This window comes from Notechis scutatus, chromosome 11 (genome assembly GCF_049901735.1).
Source record: "Notechis scutatus isolate UNSWTSFEM ecotype Mainland chromosome 11, rNotScu1.2, whole genome shotgun sequence".
Classification (NCBI taxonomy): domain Eukaryota; kingdom Metazoa; phylum Chordata; class Lepidosauria; order Squamata; family Elapidae; genus Notechis; species Notechis scutatus.
In genome coordinates, this window is record NC_142019.1 from 3,595,371 (window position 1) to 3,618,934 (window position 23,564).

The window sequence follows — 23,564 nt, forward strand, 5'->3', positions numbered from 1 at the left end:
TCAACTGCTATATTTAGGGATATATTATTGTTGCAACTTTTTGTTGCAACTTTATTTTTTTTCCTCCCTAGTGTTTTCTATAACACAAAGACACATACGTATAACTGGCAAGAAATTAAAACACAATATGGCTGTTTCATGCACAGAGAATAGTCGATGCCTCGACAGCTATAAATCTGTCTGTCTGTCTGTCTGTCTGTCTATATCTACAGTATCTATCTATATCTATCTATGTATCTATGTATCTATCTATCTATCTATCTATCTATCTATCTATCTATCATCTATCTATCTATCTCTATCTATCTATCTATCTATCTATCTATCTATCTATCTATCTATCTATCTATCTATCTATCTATCTATCTATCTATCTATCTATCTATCTATCTATCTATCTATCTATCTATCTATCTATATCTATCTCCATCTATCTCTGTCTCTCTCTCTCTCTGAAATACCACTCACGCAGCATCACAAAATCTCCAGAACCATAAAATCTACAAACTAGAAATTTGACACATATGTTCCTCTTGGCTTCTAGGTGCTCACTAAGAAAGGATTTTTCAAAATGACCATCAAAGCATTAGTATTTTGTATATTATTATTAACACGCTCTGATGCTAAGGAGTTCTACTTCCCCTCCCCACCTGAAAAGAAATCTCTTCCAAATGCAAAACACAAGCAGAGGAGAAGAGTTTCAGGTTCAGGTTTAGCCAAGGTTTATAAACCCCTAGTTCATTGTAACATGACCTGCTGCTTCTGTTCAGACTCAGAGGCATTGCTTGGCAGGCACCTTCTCCCCAATTAGTGGCAGCCCTCTCGTGCTTTATGTAGAAAAATAGTCACGGATGCACCAAGTATTTATCAAGGCTTGAGTGTAACAAGGGGTGGGCAGGCCCATGATTATCCCAGCATTCTAGCATTTTGCCTGTTGTTGGTTGATGTGTGAGAAACTACCCAGAAAGACTATGTGAAATTCACGGAAAAGGTTGGGAAATTAAAACAGACAAAAAGCAATACAGGTAGTCTTTGACTTACGTAATTGAGCCCAAAATTTAAGCAAGATCGTTGTTAAGCGAATTTTGCACCATTTTATGACCTAGATTTATTTATTTATTTATTTGATTTGATTTGTCAATCACTTACAAGATAATAGGAATAAGTATAAACTGTTCTGACCAAGGCTTCCGAGACCGTAATTATGCACACGCTTATTTTAAAAACAAGTCTTGTTTTATTGCAATGCTGGGAATTATTTTCATTCCCAGCCAGTAATGAAACTCAAACAATCCCTCAAGATAAGCACCCACCTTTCTTTCCTGTGAAGTGCTGCCAATAACAGAAGTGTCAAATAAACTAGAACGAAAACCAACCGAAGTACAAAGAACTTCAAGAATGAGTCTGAACCTAATGAATGACTTTGCTTCCTGCAAAGGTTTCATCATCTTGGCCTGTCCTTTATACCTTATGGGAGGGCCAATCATCTCCCAGTCTTACTCCTGAGTCGCCCCTTTTGTTTCAGCTGCTCTCGCCTTTTAGCAGCTCTGTGCACTGGGAACAGGCTCCCCTGGGTCCTCTGCCTCGCTGCTGCCAGACTCCGAAGGCTCCAGAGTCAGCACTCCACTCCCAGATGGTCCTGGTCTCATCTCTGCATCAGACGCAGGACCCTTGTCCGAGTCCTCTCCAGACTCCTGGACTGATCCCCTTTCTCCCCCACTGTCCGATTCCACTGCCGTCTGCACAGGCTGCTGGCGAATCATGAAACATGAGTAAGAATACAGGAAATAGGTACGAATAAATGGGGACAATAGGACAGGGACAGTAGGCATGATTGTACACTTACGCACGCCCCTTACAAACCTCTTAGGAAGGAGGTGAGGTCAATAGCAGATAGTTTAATGTTAAAGGAGTGGGGGTTAGAGGATGTAACAACAGAGTCAGGTAGTGCATTCCAGGCATTGACCACTCTGTTGCTGAAGTCATACTTTCTGCAATCAAGTTTAAAGTGGTTTGCATTGAGTTTGTATCTGTTGTGTGCTCTTGTATTGTTGCGGTTGAAGCTGAAGTAGTCATTGACCAGGACATTGTAGGAGATAATTTTGTGTACTACACTTAAGTCCAACCGTAGGTGGCGTAGTTCAAGGTTGTCCAAGCCCAAAATTTCAAGCGTGGTGATGTAGGGTATTCTGTTGCGAGCAGAGGAGTGTAGTACTCTTCTCATGAAATACTTCTGGACTTGCTCGATTGTATTAATGTCTGATATGCAGTGCGGATTCCAGGCAGATGAGCTGCATTTGAGTATTGGTTATATAGATTACCACCCTTGTTAAGTGAATCGTGTCAGTTGTTAGATTAGTAACATGGAATCTGGCTTTCCCATTGACTTTGCTCATCAGAAGATTGCAAAAGGGGATCACAGGATACCGGGATATTGCAACCGTCATAAATATGAATCGGTTGCCAAGTGTCTGAATTTTGATCACGTGTGAAAAACGTTCATAAACTGCTTTTTCCCATGCCTTTGTGACTTTGAATGCTCCCTAAAGAAACTGTTGCAAGGCTACGTGTAGATGCTGTGCTCTTGAAGGAACAATACCTTAGTGATAGTGTACAATCTTTATTGCAGAAGCCAAAGTACTTTACTGGGGTGTGGGTCCAATGTGCATATTGCATGTAGACACCACACCCTTCCAAATGCTAATGTTCTAAATTCATGTGAGCCAGATATTCAAGGATTAACAGCAGCTCCTGACTCTCCCATCAAGAAATAGAATTGGGGACGGGGGAGAGCGTGGCCCATCATGGCATCTCATGGGCCATCAGGATGTTAATTTGTTGCAGAAAAGCAATTTACTATTCACCGCAGATCCTTGCTATCTCCACTTTGTGTCACAAAACACCCAGGGCTGTCAACTACGTTGTGCCCTTGACAGCTGGGATCTATGGAGCGAAGGTTTGCGAGCCAACAGCTGACCCTGAAATCCCAATGGAGAATTAAAGTTCTTTCCATCTTTGAATTTTGAGACGATGGGGAAATGAAAAGTTAGGGGGTACGTTTGGGGAACAGCTGGTGAAAAAGCAAGGGAGAAATTAAAATGGGGGGGGGGGAAGAGCTCTGTTCTTGATGTGTGTCACTACACCACAAGTGGGTCCATTGCTGTAGAAGGAGGGGAAGAGCATGGAGGGGACAAACTCTCTTTTGCAGAGAGCGGGGGGGCAGAATTTAATTTTGGAGACTTGGTGGGAAGGAATTTATTATTTTTAGAGGTCTACTAGCCAGAACTAGGGGGACAAATGAGAGACTAGAAGTCTGCCAAGAATTGAACATAATTGCAGGTGTCAGTAAGAGCAAGAGCCCTTTGATCTTATATACTGTAGGAATGAATGAATGAATGAATGAATGAATGAATGAATGAATGAATGAATGAATGAATTGGCCAAGTGTGGTTAGACACACAAGGAATTTGTCTTGGTGCAAATGCTCTCAGTGTAAATAAAAAGAAAAGATACATTTGTCAAGAATCATAAGGTACGACACTTAATAATAGTCATAGGGTACAAATAAGCAATCAAATCATACTAGGAAACAGTCAATATAAATTGTAAGGATACAAGCAACAAAGTTACAGTCATAAGTAAGAGGGGATGAGTGATAGGAATGATGAGAGGATTGATAGTAATAGTAATTACAGGTAAGAAATTACAGGTAGTTTTCAATTTACAACCCTTTGTTCAGTGACCATTCAAAGTTACAACAGCACTGGAAAAAAGTGACTTATGACCATTTTTCACACTTATGACTGGGGAGGCATCCTCGTGGTCACGTGATCAAAATGCAGATGCTTGGCAATGGAGATGTATTTATGACATTCGCCTAGTTAATTCATCCAGCCAAAGTTTGAGTGCTATTAACCCAATTCAAAAGGTTCTATTTAGTGTTACTAATAGTAAATTATACATTAAAAATGTAGGGGTGGGGGGGGAGAAAAGCAGGCAAGCATTTGGGCTCCTTATGATCTGATCTATCAAACATAATTCATTGAGGAAAGCTTGCATATAACCATTGGCTACATAAATGATGTATCAAAAGGGAGCTTAGAGAGTTGAATCAAAAACTATAGAATTAATTAAAGACCCTTAAGAAAATTGCATGGGGTAAAACTCCTTAGCTGCGCTTCAATGGCCTTCCTTTGTTTATTTTTAATAATCAAGACATAGCAAGCAATAAACCAACTTTCTAGCAAAGGGCACCTGCCATGAAAAACAGAATACCAAAAGGATCCAACCTTATCAAGCTGTATTTATGATTGTTTTGATAGGAAAAGTAGGACAACGGTCATGGAGCAAAGTCAGAAGCATGGCAATTCAGATTTAAACCCCCATGATGATGTTGTTGCAGTTTATTCTTCCTCCTTTTTTTAGTGGTGTTTAATAAAAGTTTCAATTTCCTTTATAAGTCTGTCTCAGTTGCTTTAGGAAGTCGTGTTGGTCTAAATCATAAGCTTTCTGTACCATGAAATGGATGTGAAGTTCCTGCAGTAGAATTGGTGGGGTGGGTGGTTGGGTGGGTGACTTGCTTGACTGTTTTCCCCTGGAGAAAATCAGACCTCATGCTTCCTCCTAGAAATATAGAAAAAGACCAGATCAGATATTCTTTCTTATTATTTGCAATGATGTAGGTAGTTATGACATATAACTTCCATGTAACATAGGACCCTCCCTGAACCACTACTGGCTGACAATAAGCTTCTGGATGTGATTCAGTGTGCCATGGCACATGAGTAGACTATTTATAGAACTGCCAGCATTGAACAAACCTATCCCACCCAATGTTCCAGTCAATAGAGTAGAGTAGGAATAGGAATAGGAATAGGAATAGGAATAGGAATAGGAATAGAACAGAACAGAACAGAACAGAACAGAATAGAACAGAACAGAACAGAATAGAATAGAATAGAATAGAATAGAATAGAATAGAATAGAATAGAATAGAATAACAGAGTTGGAAGGAACCTTGGAGGTTTTCTGGTGACTAGTCCATCCTTCTGCTCAGGCAAAAACCCTAGATAAATGGTTGCCTGGGCATTCTCCATCTCCTTTTCTTGCATCCTACTTAGTGCTAAGCTAATGTGTCCATTGTGAAATCCTTCCTGGAGGATTAATTATTCCTACTCATGACAGATCGAAGTCCTAGAGTTGCCTTATGAAATTTTCATATACTCATAACTACCTGGAAGTGGAGGTGAAAAATGGTCCCAAAGTTTGCTGCCTCTGAAGTTCCTCTCCCTTTCAAAAAAAAAAAAAAAAACACCTATGTGTAAGAATTGTGCTATTGATGCAAATGCAATCAGCTCTCAAAATTTTTGCAGGCACATCCTTGGAAAACTAGGTGCTTTCTTAGGTGAGAAGGGGACCACTTGGCACAGCCAACTGGCTGCAGCCAACTTGCCATGACCAACTGACTATGGTCAAGTCACCACAGGACAACTCATCATGGCCAACTCGCCACGGAACAACTGGCTGCAGAACAATTTAACAATTCTATTTAATTATTTAAAATAAATAAAAAAGTATTTCAATTTTTGCCATTCACATTTCATTCTCTACCTTCTTTTGCATCCTTTCTTTCATGATTCTGTTCTGCCATTTTTTGATATTAGTGTGATATCCTGTGATGAGATGGCCATGGTAAGTTGGCCGTGGCAAATTGTCATTGACCCTTCTTGTGCACATCCCATTCCCTGGACATCAGCACTTTCTCTCTTGGACAGCTCCCAACCATCATTTCTTTAACCAAGGGTCTTCAAACTTGGCAAGTTTAAGACTTGTGGACTTCAACTCCCAGAATTCTTGAGCTAACATGACTGAAGGAGGAATTCTGGGAGTTGAAGTTGACAAGTCTTCAAGCTGTCAAGTTTGAAGACCTCTGCCTTAAACTACCCATATAAAACTACATTCCTGTGTTTATTCTGCAAAGGAAAGGACTAAGAAAGTGATGGCTATTTCTTTTTCTTTTAGAATAGAATGGAATGGAATGGAATGGAATGGAATGGAATGGAATGGAATAGAATAGAATAGAATAGAATAGAATAGAATAGAATAGAATAGAATAGAATAGAATAGAATAGAATAGAATAGAATAGAATAGAATAGAATAGAATAGGAATTCTTTTAATTTTGCATATCAGGACTGAAGAGTTGTTTGGCCATGGATGTTTAGTTCAATGGTAATTCTAAGCAAGCCCTCAGGCCAAATGGACAAATCCCTTTTTAGCCAGCTGCAGTAGAGAAGTCATTGCAAAATTCCAAATCATTCAACTATAAAAGAAGAAATATTTGCTTAATTTCCCAATGTCTCCCTTCCCACCAACATAGGTCATACATTGCAATTATCACAATAGTAAGAATAAGGCAGCTTTGATTCTAGCCAGAGCAATTATTTCAGCAAGTTTAACACAAACAAAAATCGGATCCTTCTGGGTCTGCAAATAAAATCACAGCTATAAGTTGCCAAGTTTGTCAGTGTCTGAAGCTCAGAACTTGAGTGTATGCTACTAAAATAAGCCCTGTCAAGTCACAAAATTGTGGGCTTTACATCCCATCTTTGGAAGGTTGCAAAATTCAAGCCGACACAATCTATTTCACAGGAAAACTTAAAATCCAAAAAATCAGATTAAAATATTGAAGATTCTTCCCATCCATTGGTAGGGTTATACCATTTTGTATAGTACATAATCTTCCCCTTTCTTTCTTTCTTTCTTTCTTTCTTTCTTTCTTTCTTTCTTTCTTTCTTTCTTTCTTTCTTTCTTTCTTTCTTTCTTTCTTTCTTTCTTTCTCTCTTTCTCTCTCTCTCTCTCTCTTTCTCCCTCCCCCCCTCTCCCCCCCTCTCCCTCCCTCTCATCTATCTGTGGCAGGGGTCTTCAAACTTGACAACTTTAAGACTTGTGGATTTCAATTGCCAGAATTCCTCCTCCAGTCATGTTAGCTCAGGAATTCTGGGAGTTGAAGTCCACAAGTCTTAACTTGCCGAGTTTGAAGACTGTTGATCTGTGGTTATCTATCTATCTATCTATCTATCTATCTATCTATCTATCTATCTATCATCTATAGATATCTATATCTATCATCTATCTATCTATCTATCTATCTATCTATCTATCTATCTATCTATATATCTATATCTATCATCTATCTATCTATCTATCTATCTATCTATCTATATCTATATCTATATCTATATCTATATCTATATCTATATCTATATCTATATCTATATCTATCTATCTATCTATCTATCTATCTATCTATCTATCTATTCACACAGAATTTTGTTGTGGTCTGAACAATCTAGAGAGAGACAACCAGCTGTTAAGATTATTATAGTCTTCTGCATCCTTTTAACAGTTCAGAGCAAATCAAGCTGCTGTTACAGAGTATTCCAATCAAAGTAATTTTCTTTCCTCTTTTGCCACAATTTGCATAATTTGGAAGGTTGGGGGAGAGAGGAGAAAGGAGCAAGGTGGCACATGTTTTAACTCTCTTTTTTTTTTTTTTTTTTGAGATTCCGTGTCATCTGGAGATGGAAAGCACTGCCAAAACCTTCTGTAAGGAGGAAAAAAGAGAAAACCACAGCCTTGTCCACTATGATTGGTCTGCCAACGATGCTTATTGGCTTTTCAAGAAATCTTGAGTAGGAAACCTAGGGTTGCCCATCTTTGAGTTAGAGGAAACCTACTGTCTCTTTTGAGAGAACAAAAGAGACAATCCACAAGCCAAAACACCACCACCTCACCAGCAATCAACACCCATACGAGCAGAGATTAATACCAAGATTAACACTACATCAACAATCAAGTAAACCATATGTCAAGTTTCCAGCTATCACCCTAATTAAATCATCAGCTTTGAGCCAAGCTTCAAAAATCTTCAAAAGTTTTATTAGGAGCAACATGCTGGCATAACTTGTATGAAGCCAACTCTGAGACACATAATTTACAATCACCTATGACCCTGTGTCTCCCCCCCCCTCCCCCGTGTATCATAATTCAGCTGCTCCAACAAAACACATTCATGGGCTGGGTGTCATCACTCACTTTCTCAAATAAAGGCAAAATACTCAGATGCCTAAGTTACAATCTTTGTGAGATAAAATTGGAATGCTTTTATTTGCCGTATGCTCCTTCAGGTCTTTCTCCCCTCCCTCTTTCTCATGGCAACTTGGAAACAGGCATAGGAATGTTTTACAAATTGGCACCATACCTTAATCAAGTAACTATCAATACAGACAAGCTAATAATAAATAATAGCATAATTAAGGAACCAGCAAGAACATTCCCACCAACATTGGCAGGGCAAGCCACGGATATATAAAAATAAGAGCAAACCCCATTCCCTTCTAGCAGTGATGATATTACTTAGTTGGCTAATCAAACATCTGCAAGAAAACAACCAAGCTCAGAGATCACCAAGTAGTTCTTTTCCCCTCTCCCTCCCTTTCTCCTTTCGTGTTTTCCTTAGGCTATATCTTATGGTCTGAGGCATGGTTTATTCTGTAACCTGTTCTGGAAAACATTTCAGCCGAAAAGCAGCATTAACAATACTTCATCAAATAACATTTGTTTGTTTGTACCCAAGGCAGGGAACATTTGATTTTTTTTTAATGTTCTTTCCAGTTGTTCAGCTTTTGAATCCCTTCATTTAACTGCGTTTGTAACCCGTTTCATGATTTTGATGTGCAATTTGCATGCCTGATCTACTTACTCCTCTCATTTAAGATGATGCATTTGCATGCCAGGAGCTGTACGTCTGTATTTAAAATTGCCATGTGAAGTGCAGATTTCAACGGTAGCGCAAACGGTTAAATAAATAGCCTAGGACAGCCCTCCACTCTTGATAATTATGCGTCAACTTCCCTAAAAATCTGCCAATACTGGTGTGGACACACAACTTTTTCTTACAAGCATGAAGGGAAAGGCTCTTGTAAACTTGATGCAGCAATTCTTAAAGGAGTCTTCCTTTTGTAACTCTGAATGAGTAATTGCTTTGGCCAGACATTCTCTTAATCCACCTCCATTACCAAGAGATCATTTTGAAAACTTTATACTGATAGTTCCTTTATTGGCTTTTTTTAGAAAGAACAGCAAAAATAAAACATATTTCACCTAGGGATATTGTCATGTTAGGAAAATGAAACAATGCTTAATGGAATATTATGGACATTCAAGTCTATGATGAACAATGTGCCTTCCCTTCCTTCCATATAATTGTTACCTATTTGTTTTGATCATCTTTCTCTGATTCACAAAAAGCTTGATTAATGAGAGTAATTATATAGCAATCCCAGTCTCCCAAGGAGACAGATTTTCTGGAGAAATATTTCTTTTTCCAGGAAAATGTACTGCTAATTTTGTCATGATCAATAATAACTTGGTAAGTCTGCCCTAAACTAAAGCTAAAACCATCTAAAATTTCCATTACATTGCAGGATTTAAAATGCAATTTTTGAAAATGCAAAGAGCATTTCAATTACACACTTGTGATAAAATGTGATATTCTTACACTTTTAGTGATAAGATGGTCCAGGTGCCTTTATGCAATTATGCATCCATTCTCTATTCAATCCTTTTTCCAAGGGCTTTGCACATTTCCTTTCAATCAGGAAGGAAGATCATGTAATAACATTTTTCCCCATGCCACATTTTCGGTACTGGCAATTCCCTTTGCACTTTCCCTGTCCCATTGTGTCTGACTGTAGAATGTGGTGCTGATCTCCGTTTCTTGGCCAAAGGAGCCAGAATTCTCCAAAGACATTTTCTGCGGTCGTGTGGCCAGCATGGTTATAACTAAAGATGCACAGAATACTGTTACCTTCCCACAGAAGTGGTACCTATTTATCTACTCGCATTTGCATGCTTCCAAACTGCGAGGTGGGCAGGAGCTGGAGCAAAGAACAGGAGCTCACTCCATTGCGCAGTGCTGGGGTCTCGAACCTGGGCTCTCAGTTTTCCAGCTGACAAGCTCAGTGTCCTTATCAAATCCTTTATAAATGAATGGATCATTTCTCCTTCCCCTGGAGAATTTGGAAAGAATGATCCACTACCCCATTCTTAACATTCAGAAGAGAAAGTCATTTTTTCCTGCCTCTAATGCACACACACACATACACACAAGGGTGCAGGGTGTATTTGGGAGTGGGTTATTCCTCCCCAAGGGAAACGTGCACATTTCCTGTGGCAACAGGATGGGATGAATTGGAGAATAAACATTTGTGAAGAGTGTGAATCAGAAGAAGGCTGATCCTATCATCCATTCACCTCCACTCTCAAGGCAATTTAGAGATTATGGCCCTCTCACTGGGAGCTTTCAATGTGCCGGTTGCTATACAGAAATCTATTGGTCTCTCTAAAAATCCTGACTGTTATGTTCCAGCAGTGGCAGTTCAAGAAAATATTGACCTTGCTGTCAAGTTCTGTTCACACCGGCATGCCAATTTTTCTGAACCCAGCCAACACACCAAGCTGCAAGGCTTTGAGCTTTGATAATGAAGTGTGTGTTTATTCAGCACAGATCTGAAGGTTCCCTGCCACATTGTGTATTAGAGTACAGTACACACATTCATATTCAACAACCCACAAAGCAAACAATCAGGGTCAAGGCTCCCTGTGCTAGCTGTGAGGCAGGGAAAATGGGCTTGCGAGGCTATGTATATTGCACACTGGTGCAATGCCAAATGAGAATAAAATTGGGCTGGAAGGAAAGAGCTGGCTGGATTTTTCAGCCTGCAGATGGGATTAGCAGTGCAAAGTGCGGGGGCGAAAAACATTCCATTCTCCCCTGTGTGAATTCTCACTCAGTTTGATTCAGTGTGTTTGCTTTCAAAAGTATTCTTGAAGGAAGAAAAGAATTTTGGTGCTGAAGTTGTCATGGCTAAAGTGCAATCAGCACTTGCATGCCTGCAGGCATGTAATTAAATCCATGCTCTTAAAAAAAACCAACTAAATTTGTTTTCTGTTTAGATGGACAATTTAAGTTTTGTTTAACATTCGGTTGTATCATCCCCACAATACTTTCTAGAATAAAATGAAACTAAGAAAAAAAAGGTGATTAGTTTTAAGACTTTCAAGCCTTTGGTATTGCTTTGAGCCATGTATTCCAAAATAGAAAATAGCTGCACCACTGCTGTTTTGTAGCTAAATCTCCCAATTGCTAGTGGAAAAGGCTGGCCTGCAGGATGGGGAATGTATAATGAACACCAGGAGAAAAATCTCTGTAGCACTGCTCTTTCATTACCTCAAATGCTGAGCAGCTGGGAATGCTGTATTTATCAGACTTTATGATGTACAGCACCTTAGTAATTGAATTGGGACCTCTCGGTGGTTTACAACTGCTATTTCAGAATGATTTACATCAGTAGAGTTCTTGGTGCTCCCTGAGCTTGGTTGCTTGCTTGCAGACATTGTATTACCTGGCTAGGTGACATCATCAGTGCTAGTCAGTGGTGGGATTCTAACAGTTTCCCTACCGGTTCGGTGATCGCGCACTTCACGTGTGTGTGTGTGTGTGCACGCACCTAATACATGCATGTAACACAGTTTTCCAAACACCAGCTGAGGCTCTGCTGCGCCAATCAACTGAGAGGATAAAGAACAGGAAAGCTCTTCTTTCTCCTCTCAGCTGGTCATCAGAGCTTTGTTTACTACTGGTTCAGGTGAACCGGGCCGAACTGGTAGCATTTCACCATTGGTGCTAGTGAGTGTGGGGTTTGTTCACTAGCTCTGATGATGTTACCTATTGTCAGATAATAGAACATCATCAGCAAGCAAATGACCAACATCAGAGAGCACAACAGACTCCACAGTTCAATCCTAAACTGTGTATATTCTCCTCTTTGTCTATGGAGATTCTCGGTCTTCGAGGTCATAGTTGTCCCAATGGGGCTTTTCCAAAAGGCAACCGGACTTAGTTTATCCTTGAAAGGAAAGGAAAATAAAGTCCAGTTTGCCTTTTGAAAAAGCATCTTTGGGATATATTCTCCTCTACAGATTTCCATCGATTGCCATCCTCTTCCTTTGAAAGTCTGTGGAAATGTATAATTTCTAGGTTTGAATCCCTTTTCATTTAAAGTTTATAATGAAAACAATGGGCTTTTAAAATTTTTGCTTTTCAAGGGGACTAAATAGGAAACTTAATGATTTCTTTTTCCTTCAAAATAAGGGAGATATGGGGCTCATTTCATGGGGTTGGCACTCAGGGTTAGGAATACCATTGAGATATCTCCTTCACCTTCCTTTGATTTCCACAGCCATAAAAATATTCCCATAGCTACGTTTTCAGGAAAGTTCACATTTTGCACTAAGCTATGGTAACATTTCTTCATGTGAATTATATATCACATAGTGTCTTAGTATGTTGTGTGTCTCCACTCCATTTCTCACACAGATTCACCCTGTTGAGAAATTAAAGGTAGAGTCAAAATTCTTTTTAAACTTTATGGGTGGATTGATATTGATATATGGCCTTTATCCATCCCATAAAAAAGGATTTGACTGGAATTTGTTGTTGGTCCCATAATTGCCAGGGATAGATAGATAGATAGATGATAGATAGATAGATAGATAGATATGGATTTTGGTTGTGTTTGGCAAGCCAAAAGATCCACTAAGACTGGCCTTCTGGCCAATCTCATCATCATCATCATCTTCAAGGCTTGGCATCTATACCAGAGTCCTGGCTTTTTCTAAAATGGGATTTTAAAAAAGGCATTAAGATACAGAACTTAGGAACATGGACCTAGTTTCTCCCGACTGGACTGTAACACACAGCCACTTGTTCCATGTCAGTCCTGGGACAACTTGGATTTGGGATTTTGCCCTCAAGGTCTTCAACCTTATGTAGATATCTCTCTTCTAGATGCTGAATCTGGATTCTCGTGTTTCCATTATTCTCCTAGGTCATATATGTGGCCTGAGCATCATCTACGTGAAAATATGATTTGGGTGAAGTCAAGGAGAATGTAAGGAATCTGTTGACTTCAGTTTGACATCCATTTGTCTGAAATGGATTAGGATCTTTTACTTGAGGAGCGGGTTGGATAAGAAGACCTCCGAGGTCCCATCCAATTCTGTTATTCTCTTATTTTTGCTATACATCAAGGACTGCAGAAAAAACAATTACTACCAACCTGCCTTCCATCGAGGACCTGTATACCGCACCAGTCAAAAAGAGGGCTGTGAAAATATTTACAGACACCTCACATCCCAGACATAAATTGTTTCAACTCCTTCCCTCAAAACTATACTATAGAGCACTGCACAGCAGAACAACTAGACACAAGGAGAGTTTTTCTCCCAAACACCATCACTCTGCTAAACAAATAATTCCCTCAACACTGTTCAACTATTTACAAAGTCTGCACTACTATTACTATTAACCTTCTCATCACTCCTTATCGCTCATCCCCTCCCACTTGTAACTATATGACTGTAACTTTGTGGCTTGTATCCTTACAATTTATATTGACTGTTTCCTAATATGATTTGATTGTTTATTGTACCCTATGACTATTATTAACCTTATGATTCTTGACTCTTGATGAATGTATCTTTTCTTTTATGTACACTGAGGGCATTTGCACCAAGACAAATTCCTTGTGTGTCCAACCACACTTGGCCAATAAAGAATTCTATTCTATCTACATCATCTAGGGAATGGAAATTTGCTCCTCTCTAACTGTGACATCCAACTGTGACTTCCATTTTGGACTTCCAAAATGTAGTTCATTTTGAAGGACAAACCAAATCATCCCTATTAATTATATGGCCTAGGTACAGAAGACAGCTGCCTTCACTTAAAAAGATGCTGTAAATTATATAATGCAAATATCCCCGAAAGAAGAAGAAAAAATGCTCTGGGATATTATGACTTTTTTTAAAAAAGCCATGTAGCTACCTTATCTTTGTTTACTGGGTTTTTCAGTTCTCCTCTCCACTTCTGTGACAGTTTGATCTTAAAATGCAAAAGAAGTTCTCATCATGGCCATCTGGAGACCAGCCGAAGAGTTCAACTTTTCTCATTTTGGTGCTAAATAGAGCAGTGAGAAACAGAATGGCCTCAAGAAAATGTGGCTTTTTGGCCATTCTGAAAATGATGCAAATTTCATCTCTAAGGCATCTCCGTGCAGTTGTGGACAATAAAGACCCTGAGGAGAAGCTAACAAAGCCCCCTCCCATTTGTTCATTTGAAGCAGGCTAGGGGTGGGTTTTGGAATTCTCCATCATGAAGGTACTCATGTCCCAGCATTTGATAGCAGACTTCAATGTAGAAGGGAGCATTTTGATGTGCTAGGACAGGGGTGTCAAACTCAAGGCCAGCGGGCCAGATCCAACCTGAGGGGTGCTTAGATCTGGCCTGCAAGGCCACCCTGGAAATAGCAAAGGACCGGCCCGTGGTGCCTCTGCCAGCAAAAATGGAGCTCATGACGGCCACGTGCAATCTGCCAGAGCTCTGTTTCTGCTGGCAGAGGGCTGCAGGAGGATGTCACAGCTGGAAACAGAGCTTGGGAGGGCTCCGTTTTAGCTGGCAGAGGGCTGCAGGAGGATGTCCCAGTTGAGAACGGAGCTCACGAGCCGGTTTTCGCTGGCAAAGCTCTCGGGCCACCATGAGTGATGGCAAGCTGGCCACACTCACCCTGCCACACCCACCACAGAATTGTCAAGCACAATTCTGATGTGGCTCTCAGTGGAATTGAATTTGATACCCCTGTGCTAGAAGATATAAATTTGCCCTTGTATTTTGCCGTAGTTAGCTTCTATGGCTGAGTGGAGACTTGAACCCAATATCTTCTGCATCCAGCTTCAATACCTAACCACTACCCCATGCTAGCATTAAAACTAGGACCTCATCAGGTGTCACTTCCTCCTCTCCTTGACAAACATGTGCACTGGAAATCAAACCCAAAACATCTAAGGGAGTCATCCAAGGAATTGCAGCTTTTAAAAATATTTTTCTAACTCCGCTTTTATTTATTTTTTATATGTTTAGGTTTAAAGTTGACATGTGTGGTGTTTTTTTTCTCCTCCCCATCAGAGCGCCAAGCTGATAAATGTCTGCCTCATATCAATAACAACTGCTGATTTTTCTCTTTTGGGGGAGCACAGTAATCAATCCTTCCAAGCAAGCTGTTTCAGAGAAGTGCAAGCTTGCAAGCTGAGATCACCATCTGTGTTTTCCTCTAGCCAGATTTGTGGCAAAATTCCCCAGAAGAAGAAGAAGAAAAGAATTGAATGAGTTCCATCCACTCCAGTTTTTTTTTTAAATTATTATTATTATTATTGTTGTTATTATTATTATTATTATTATTATTATTATTATTATTATTATTATTATTATTATTATTATTGTACATGCAAGAACTGGAAACAAGAGGTTTGGGCTCTTGATTCACATCTTAGAACCAGAAATCTTCAGAACCACAGTGCTAAAATTATCATAAACCTCCAACCAATATGCATCCATTTGAAGAATTCCAGATTAGAAATGATCTTGATGTGGAGGCCCAATCAGTCCATTGCACTGATGATATTATCTAGTTTGTCAATGAAACGTCTTCAAGAAAACTGCCAAGCCCAAAGAGCACCAAGGATTCCAGAATTCAGCTGTTCTGTCCTCACTACACATTAGTCTGTGTGCAGCTCAACATTTATTTATTTCCTCCAATAAAACAGACCGTGTGTGTAGATTTGGGTGCTTTATTGAAAGAACAGGGTATGGGGCATGACATCACCCTTAGCTACAAATATTCTCTTCTAAATATCTTGGAGGTCTGGCTCATTCACTCTATTAAGACATAATGTGATTTAATTTTAGCTTCGTGTGAATAGTAAGTCCACCTATTAAAGACTAATATTATGTTATAAACCAGCAGTCCCCAACCTTTGCACCAAGGTGGCTCAGCAGTAGGGGGGAGAGGGGAACTGGGCCACGTGAGTGGTAGGCCAGCATGCACGTGTGTGCGTAGTTCAATTTGCAAGAGTGGTGAGCCAGTGTGCACATACATGCGTGCACAACTCAACTTGCACAACTTGCACGCATGCTGGCCCACCGCTCATGTGACCTGGTTGTGAATAGACCATAGCCCAGTAGTGGGCTGCAGCACAGAATTGGGGTCCCCAGTTATAAACCAAAGCACTACAATTGGCCTGATACATTGCATAAAGTAATCAGGTTCTTTACCTAGTTTTGGATTAAAGCAACATATGAATCCAGCTAATTTATTTATTTATTTATTTGATTTGCCAATTGTTTACAAGATAATAAGTATAAGTGTATACATAGTTGTGAATACATGAAATGGGTACATATAAGAAAAATAAAAGAATAAGAGAAACAATAGGAAAGGGACGGTAGGCACGTTGGTGCGCTTATGCACGCCCCCTACAGACCTCTTAGGAAAGGGTGAGGTCAATAGTAGACAGTCTAAGGTTAAAGTTTTTGGGGTTTGGGGAAGAAACTACAGAGTCGGGTAGAGTATTCCAGACATTGACCACTCTATTGCTGAAGTCGTATTTCCTGCAATCAAGTTTGGTGCGGTTAACTTTGAGTTTGTATCTATTGTATGCTCTTGTGTTGTTATGGTTGAAGCTGAAGTATTCATTGACAGGTAGGACATTGCAATGTATGATTTTATATACCATGCTTAAGTCAGACCGAAGACGGCGTAATTCAAGGTTTTCTAGTTCTAGAATTTCAAGTCTGGTGGCATAAGGTATTCTACAACGAGTAGAGGAGTGGAGAACTCTTCTTGTGAAATATTTCTGGACTTTCTCAATTGTGCTAATATCAGATACGTAATGTGGGTTCCAGACTGATGAACTGTATTCGAGTATTGGTCTAGCAAATGTTTTGTATGCTCTGGTTAGTAGTGTGATATTACCAGAGAAAAAGCTATGTAGGATTAGGTTAACAACTCTTAATGCCTTTTTGGCTATGTAGTTGCAGTGGGCTCTAGCACTTAGATCATTAGAGGTGAGTATTCCAAGGTCCTTTACAGAGCTTGGGTCATCAACAAGATCTTGACTATTCAGCTTGTATTTTATTTTCTGATTTTTTTGCCAATATGTAAGACAGAGCATTTATTTGTTGAGATTTGAAGTTGCCATTTGTTTGACCATTCTGATACATAGTCAAGATCTTTTTGTAGGGTAGCAGTATTGTCTGTGGTATTGAACAGCTTTACATCATCAGCGAAGAGAACGCAATTGCTCTTAATATGATCACAGAGGTCATTTATGTAGAGTATGAAGAGAGTTGGTCCTAGAACACTGCCTTGGGGGACACCACTATTGACAGGTACTGGATTTGATAGGACGCTCCCAATTTTGACCATTTGTTGTCTGTTTGACAGGAATGCTTCTATCCAGTTATTCAGTTGTCCAGAGATACCATAGGATTTTATTTTTTAGGAGTAGTTTGTCGTGTACCACTGAATCAAAGGCTTTACAGAAGTCTATGTAGATTGCGTCTATTGCTTTGCCCTGGTCGAGTTGTGTCGTCCATATGTTTTTGCAGTGTAAGAGTTGCAGATTACAGGATAGTTTTTTTTCTGAAACCAAATTGTTTATTGGAGAGTAGGTTATTTGTCTCTAAGTGGAGGATGATGGATTGGTTAATAATTGATTCCATGACTTTACAGGTGACGCAGCATAAGGAGATTGGCCTGTAATTTTCAACTAGGCTTGGGTCTCCCTTTTTGAAGATGGGGATGACTGTGGCTTGTGACCATAGGTTAGGCAAGGAGCTGGTCCTGAAAGATTTTTCAAAGATTATGCTTAGAGGTTTGGCTATGGCAGTGGATAGCTTTTTTAAGAAGTAGGCACATATTCCATCCGGTCCAATAGATAGAGATGGTTTTAGATTGTGTAGTGCTTTTTCAACATTGTCTTCTGTGAAATCGATATGTATTAGATCATTGTTGTTATCTGTGGTACGGCTAGGAAATACTGGGCATGATCCATTGCTGTTTACAAATACTGAGCTGAAGAATGTGTTAAAGATGTTGGCTTTAATGGTGTCGTCGTTGCAGTCTTTACCATCAGGTCCTATCATGGGAGGGATGGACCTTGAGTCTTTAGTTTGTTGTTTACAAAATTGTAAAAAGTACGGGTGGAATTGGTGCTTAGAAGGTTTTCCTCTTGTTTAATGTGATAATTGGTGCATTCGGTCTTTATCTGGTGGCATAAATTTTTGTATCGGTTTTTGAAATTGGCAACGTGACCAGATTTGTTTTTCCGCCAGAGTGATCTCTTTTTGGATTGAAGTTTCCTTATTGTTATGGGTAATCTGCTTTTTTGTTTTGTTTTGGGAGTTGTTGTTGGTACATATAGTTTGATGACTCTTTTGACTTCAAGTAAAAATATGTTGTAATGGTCTTCAACAGTATTGCATCCAGTGAATAGAGATTGCCAATCAAGGGATGAGAGATCGTTGTCTATAAGATCATAGTTGCCTTTTTTGAAGTTACAATTGGGGATTACATCATTGTGGTGATTTTTGTGTGGACGTATGTTGAGACAAAAGTCAATCATATTGTGGTCACTACTGGAAAAGGGTTCTTTAGTTTGTATTCTGTAAATTAAATTCAAACTATTGCAGAAGATGAGATCGAGGCAGTTGTTTAGTCTAGTGTTGTTGGTTACTAGTTGTTCCAGTCCCAGATTTGTAATAGCATTGTAGAAGGTTGTGTGTATGATTTCAGTTGTACAATCATTTAGGGTCCAGTCAATATGAGGTAGATTGAAATCACCAAGAAAGATAAAAGGGTATGAGCAGGATGCAGCCCATGTTAGTAATGTATTTAGTTTGTTTACATGTTCGATGTCATAATCAGGTGCTCTGTAACATAGTAAGAATCGAATTGTGATATTTAAGGATAGTTCATAGATGATGGTCTCAGGAAGAGCAAGCTCCTGGGTAACTTGGATATTTTTTAGATGTAAGGATTTTTTATAGAAGATAGCAACCTCCTCGACGATTTTCACGATCTGATCGGTAAACATGATAGTCTCTTACTGTGGTAATGGAGTCGGGGAGAGATGCATTGAGCCATGTTTCACAGACAAATATAATGTCGAAGTTAGCCATATTTAGTAGGATGAGAAATTCAGGTATTTTATTCACGAGGCTTCTTGCATTGAAATTGTAGGTAACTCGGTGAACCATAGATAAGCCAACCAAAGTTTTATGTAACATATGAACCCAGTCTTCATTTTGATCCACAAAGCAGAGTGAAAAGCATTCTAATTGTATATGAAGGCAGCTAAGTTATCTTTTCATTGATTTGATGCTTAGCAAAATAAGCCGGACAGATCTGGGCCATATGAAATCAACTTAGTTTTTCATCAGAACTTCAAATATAAAAATAAGATCCTGGTGCAGATCAGATTCTTATTGGGGAGACAAGAGAAAAACAAGCTGTGAGGGTCAATTCAACTCAAGAATCCACTTCTAGTTGGCACATTTTTTCATACATACAGTAGGCATGTTTCCCAGTCTTCCTTGAGTTTAGCAGCCTGCTTTAGGAGGCAAAATTAAGAGGTTTTTCGATTATAAGGGACTGAAAATGTTTACTGACTGATCTGAAAGCATGACAGGTTCTCTCAAAAGGTTTCAAAAAAAAAAAAATGGAACTCCTTGTGGCATTCCATTCCTTTAAAATCAGTTTCAGTCGACAGGAACTGACGGTGAAGATGATCAGTGATGCTATACACTCCATTAAAATTATACCATGTTGATTCTGACTTCTCTATTTTGGGTTGGTGGTCCTATGAGCAAATTGGTGCATATTACTCCAATTTTAGTGGTAGAAAGTAACTAATCCTTTGGGTCAGAGGTTTGGTGGAACTAACCTCAGTTTTTTTTCCCCACAGTGATGCCTGCTATGGCTTAGAGTTCCTGAGTATAGGTTTAACATGTCTGGTTTTCTCCTCAAACATAAGCATTGTTAAGTGTGAATGTGGAACCTGTTTCTCCTTAAGCCAAAGGTTGCATTTGGCAAGGCATCTTCCCTTTGGGAGTGGTCTACTGAAAATGGATGGGAGGTAAGGATCAACATTCAAAGATGTTAAGATGGCAGCCACAATTTCATGAGGTCCCACTTATTACATGGATCCTCCTCCTCCTCCTCCTCCTTCTTCCTACTACTACTACACTTCTTCTTCTTCCTATTCCTACTCCTGCTTCAGATGTCAAGGGAGATACAAAGTTCTGGTTCTTGCTCTTCTGTCAGCCTTAACCATTGTTATTTGATGCTGTGTTAGTTGGTCTTTGATGTCATCTTTCCATCTTCTTCTGGGTCTGCCTTGTGTTCTTTGGCCTTCTCTTTTTGTATATAACTTGTATGGTACAGTATCCCAAGACATCCTCTCCAGGTGGGCAAACCACTCCATTTGTTGTTGCTATTTTTATATGTAATTTAAGATTGGTTCTATGACAATTCATGATCTCAATGGCATGTGCAATGCACACACCCACAAAAAAACAGTACGACTTTGATTGCACAATTGGTTATACCTGTCTTAAAAATTTTTTCTCCCCTACAGAGGGAAAAACATCAAGACAGCTATCATTGTGCTATCAAACTCTTGCTCCTTTGTGCGTGTGTGTGTGTGTGTGTGTGTGTGTGTGTGTGTGTATCACATATACCTTAAGGTCCCTTTTTCTATGTTTCCAACTCAAAACTTTCTGATGTAGTTTTCCTTGGGTGAACCTTTTCTCCCCTCTATCTCCTTTCGGCTCTCAGTATTCCCCATCTTGGGGTGCTCAGTCAAGACCCAGAATTTGTCAGCTTGCTTGAAAGATTCCAAGGGAGAAGCAGATGCCCAAGGATATCGGCTTGTGCTTTCCCAAATATGCTGGTGGTACAAATGAGTTCAAATGATAGGCTTGCTCTTAGGAGTGTTGCTTGGAGGGGTAACCTTCACTGACATTTTAAAATGACATTGAGAAAATTGATTTTTCTTTTCCTTTTGCAAGTCAAAAAAAAAAAAGCAATTGCCACTCTCTCCGTGAACACCCTTCCTGTTACAAACTGCATTTTTTAAAATAAAAAATAAAAATCATCCTGCGCCTAAATTTTCATTCCCTGATTCAAAGCAAAGGGTTCCTTAATTTTGTCACATGTCATAGGGGTGTGGAGATTATATACACAGGTAGTCCTCGACTTGCAACAATTCGTTTAGTGACCGTTCAAAATTACACTGAAAAAAGTGACTTATGACCTTTTTTCACACTTATTGTCAGCTTTGGAAGCCATATTAGAGTCTCCCGCTTCCTCACTGCCACATTCTTGAGCCTGGGAAAATGGGATGGGGGAAGTTCTTGGAGTGTATGTGGTTAGACATAATAGCATTCTTCTTCTAAGTCAAGGTCATGTTATTTCTGCACCTGGGTGAGGGGATGTCTCAAGTTGGGACGGATGGTGATTGGGGCATGTGACGCAGGGGGTGGATTTGTAGTTTTTACTACAAGGGCCCAGCAGAGGTTATACTACCTTAGACTTCTCAGGAAACAACAACTAGATGGAAAACTGCTGGTGACCTTCTACCGCTGCACCATAGAGAGAATCCTAACTTATTGCACCTCTGTATGGTTTGCCAACTGCACAGTGGCAGATAGGACAGCACTCCAGAGGGTTAACATCATTGTCCAGAAGATCATGGGTTGCCCTCTTCCCTCTTTGGAAGAGCTTTATAGCTCCCGCTGCCTTAAGAAAGTTCAAAACATTCTCAAAGATCCATCTCATCCTGGGAACCCTTTTTTTGAACTATTACCATCTAGCAGACAGTACAGTATAATAAAAACAAGGACAAATGGGCTGAAAAACAGCTTCTATCCCAGGGCAGTAGCTCTCTTGAATTCTACTGTATAGTGCAGTGTTGGTGTCGTGTCAGGGGTTTTCAATTCAATGTGTGGCATGTGAAGGATGTGTGTTTGTGTTTATTTTCAGGGTCATAGCCATGATGTGCACCGAAGATGGTGTTTGATTTCGTTGTACGAGGTGCAGTGACAATAAACTAAACTAAACTAAACTTCTTGCAAGGAAACCCAGAACTTTCAAATTCGGGATTCCCCAGATGTGCCAGTTTACTATCCAAATAAAAAAGAACTTTTGACAAGATGTCTATCTCGGAGTTATTGGTTGGAGTGGAGGTTTTCTGGAACACTGACACTTATAACCCTTGTAGCAACCCCATGGTCATGTGATCAAAATTCAGATGCTTGGCAACTGGCATGTACTTATGATGGTTGAGTGTCCTGGGGTCATGTGATTCCCCTTTTGCGACCTTCTGACAGGGAAAGACAATGGAGACGCCAGATTTCATTTAACAACCGTGTTACTAATTTAACAACTGTAGTGTTTCACTTAACAACTGTGGCAAGAAAGGTCATAAAAGGGGGCAAAACTCACTTAACAATCGTCTGGCTTAGCAGTGGAAATTTTGGGCTCACTTGTGGCCGTAAGTGAAGGACTACCTGCGCTTCATGGAATCAAAGAGTTCGAAGCCACCTCCGAAGTAATTGAGGCCAACTTTCACATATTTTACAACTGGCGGGAAGCCAGACCTACACTCAACAAGGAAATATTTAATTCATGCAGAATTGCATTTATAGTATAAAATATTTATTTTTTTAATATTTTTGGCTTTAGTAAACAGAACAGAAAAAATAAGAATAAGAATTTTAAAAGAGAGAGAGAAAAGGGAAAAGAAAGAGGAACCACAACAAATTAGACCCCTGAGGTCTTCTTATATAAGTTTATGCATGTATGTTATTGTACATGTATATTTCTGTGTGTGTATACTGTACATAGAGGAAAAAATATATAGTTGTACCTACATACCCCCTACAAACACAGACTCTCTCACACATACAGGGCATATCAAAGACAGGCCCTACAGATTAAACACAATATGTTTCATTAATTTTTCAGAAAAAAATATTACTGATCCTTGATGTCATTGCAGAGTTTGTCCTGTCTTTAAGCCAACTCTCTCTCTCCCCTTCTCCCTCTTCTTCTCCCTCCCTCTCCCTTTCCTCCCTCTCTCCCTCCCTCCCCCTCTCCTTCTCCCTCCCTCTTTTTCTCGCACTCCTCCCTCTGTCTCCCTCTCCTTCTCCCTCCCTTTCTCTCTCCCTCTATCTCTTTACATCTCCCTCTCCCCCTCCCTCTCCTTCTGCCTCCCACCTTCTATTTTTCTCTCTCTCTCTCCCTCTCTCTTTCCTTCTTCCTCTCTCCCCCCCCCCTGCTTCTCCCTCCCTCGCCCTCCCCTTTCTTCTTCCCCTTGTTCTCTCCCTCTTTCTTTTACAAAAGCGCTCCCTAAATGGCCTTTTGTGGGATAAATAACATGGGACAGTTTTCCCCCCGAGTTCAAGACCAAAAACAGAGACAAATGGACTCCTGTGGCAGCCTCTTGAAATGGCAGTTAAAAACCATGGTGGGTTCTTTGTCGCTCAGGAAATATCAGCTTCAATCTGAATGAAAGGAGGGAGGGCTGGGTTGTTGACAGTTC

General features: G+C 39.8%; 1 protein-coding gene across 1 annotated transcript in view; it reads right to left on the minus strand.

Annotated features, from left to right (window-relative positions):
* Positions 1-4,283: 4,283 nt before the first annotated feature.
* MTHFS (methenyltetrahydrofolate synthetase) overlaps positions 4,284-23,564 on the minus strand; it is a 72,713-nt gene continuing 53,432 nt past the window's right edge. The window contains exon 3 of the mRNA XM_087972633.1: positions 4,284-4,623. Coding sequence (XP_087828759.1) covers positions 4,499-4,623 — 125 coding nt within the window. The 3' untranslated portion in view covers positions 4,284-4,498. The remainder of the gene's footprint in view (positions 4,624-23,564) is intronic.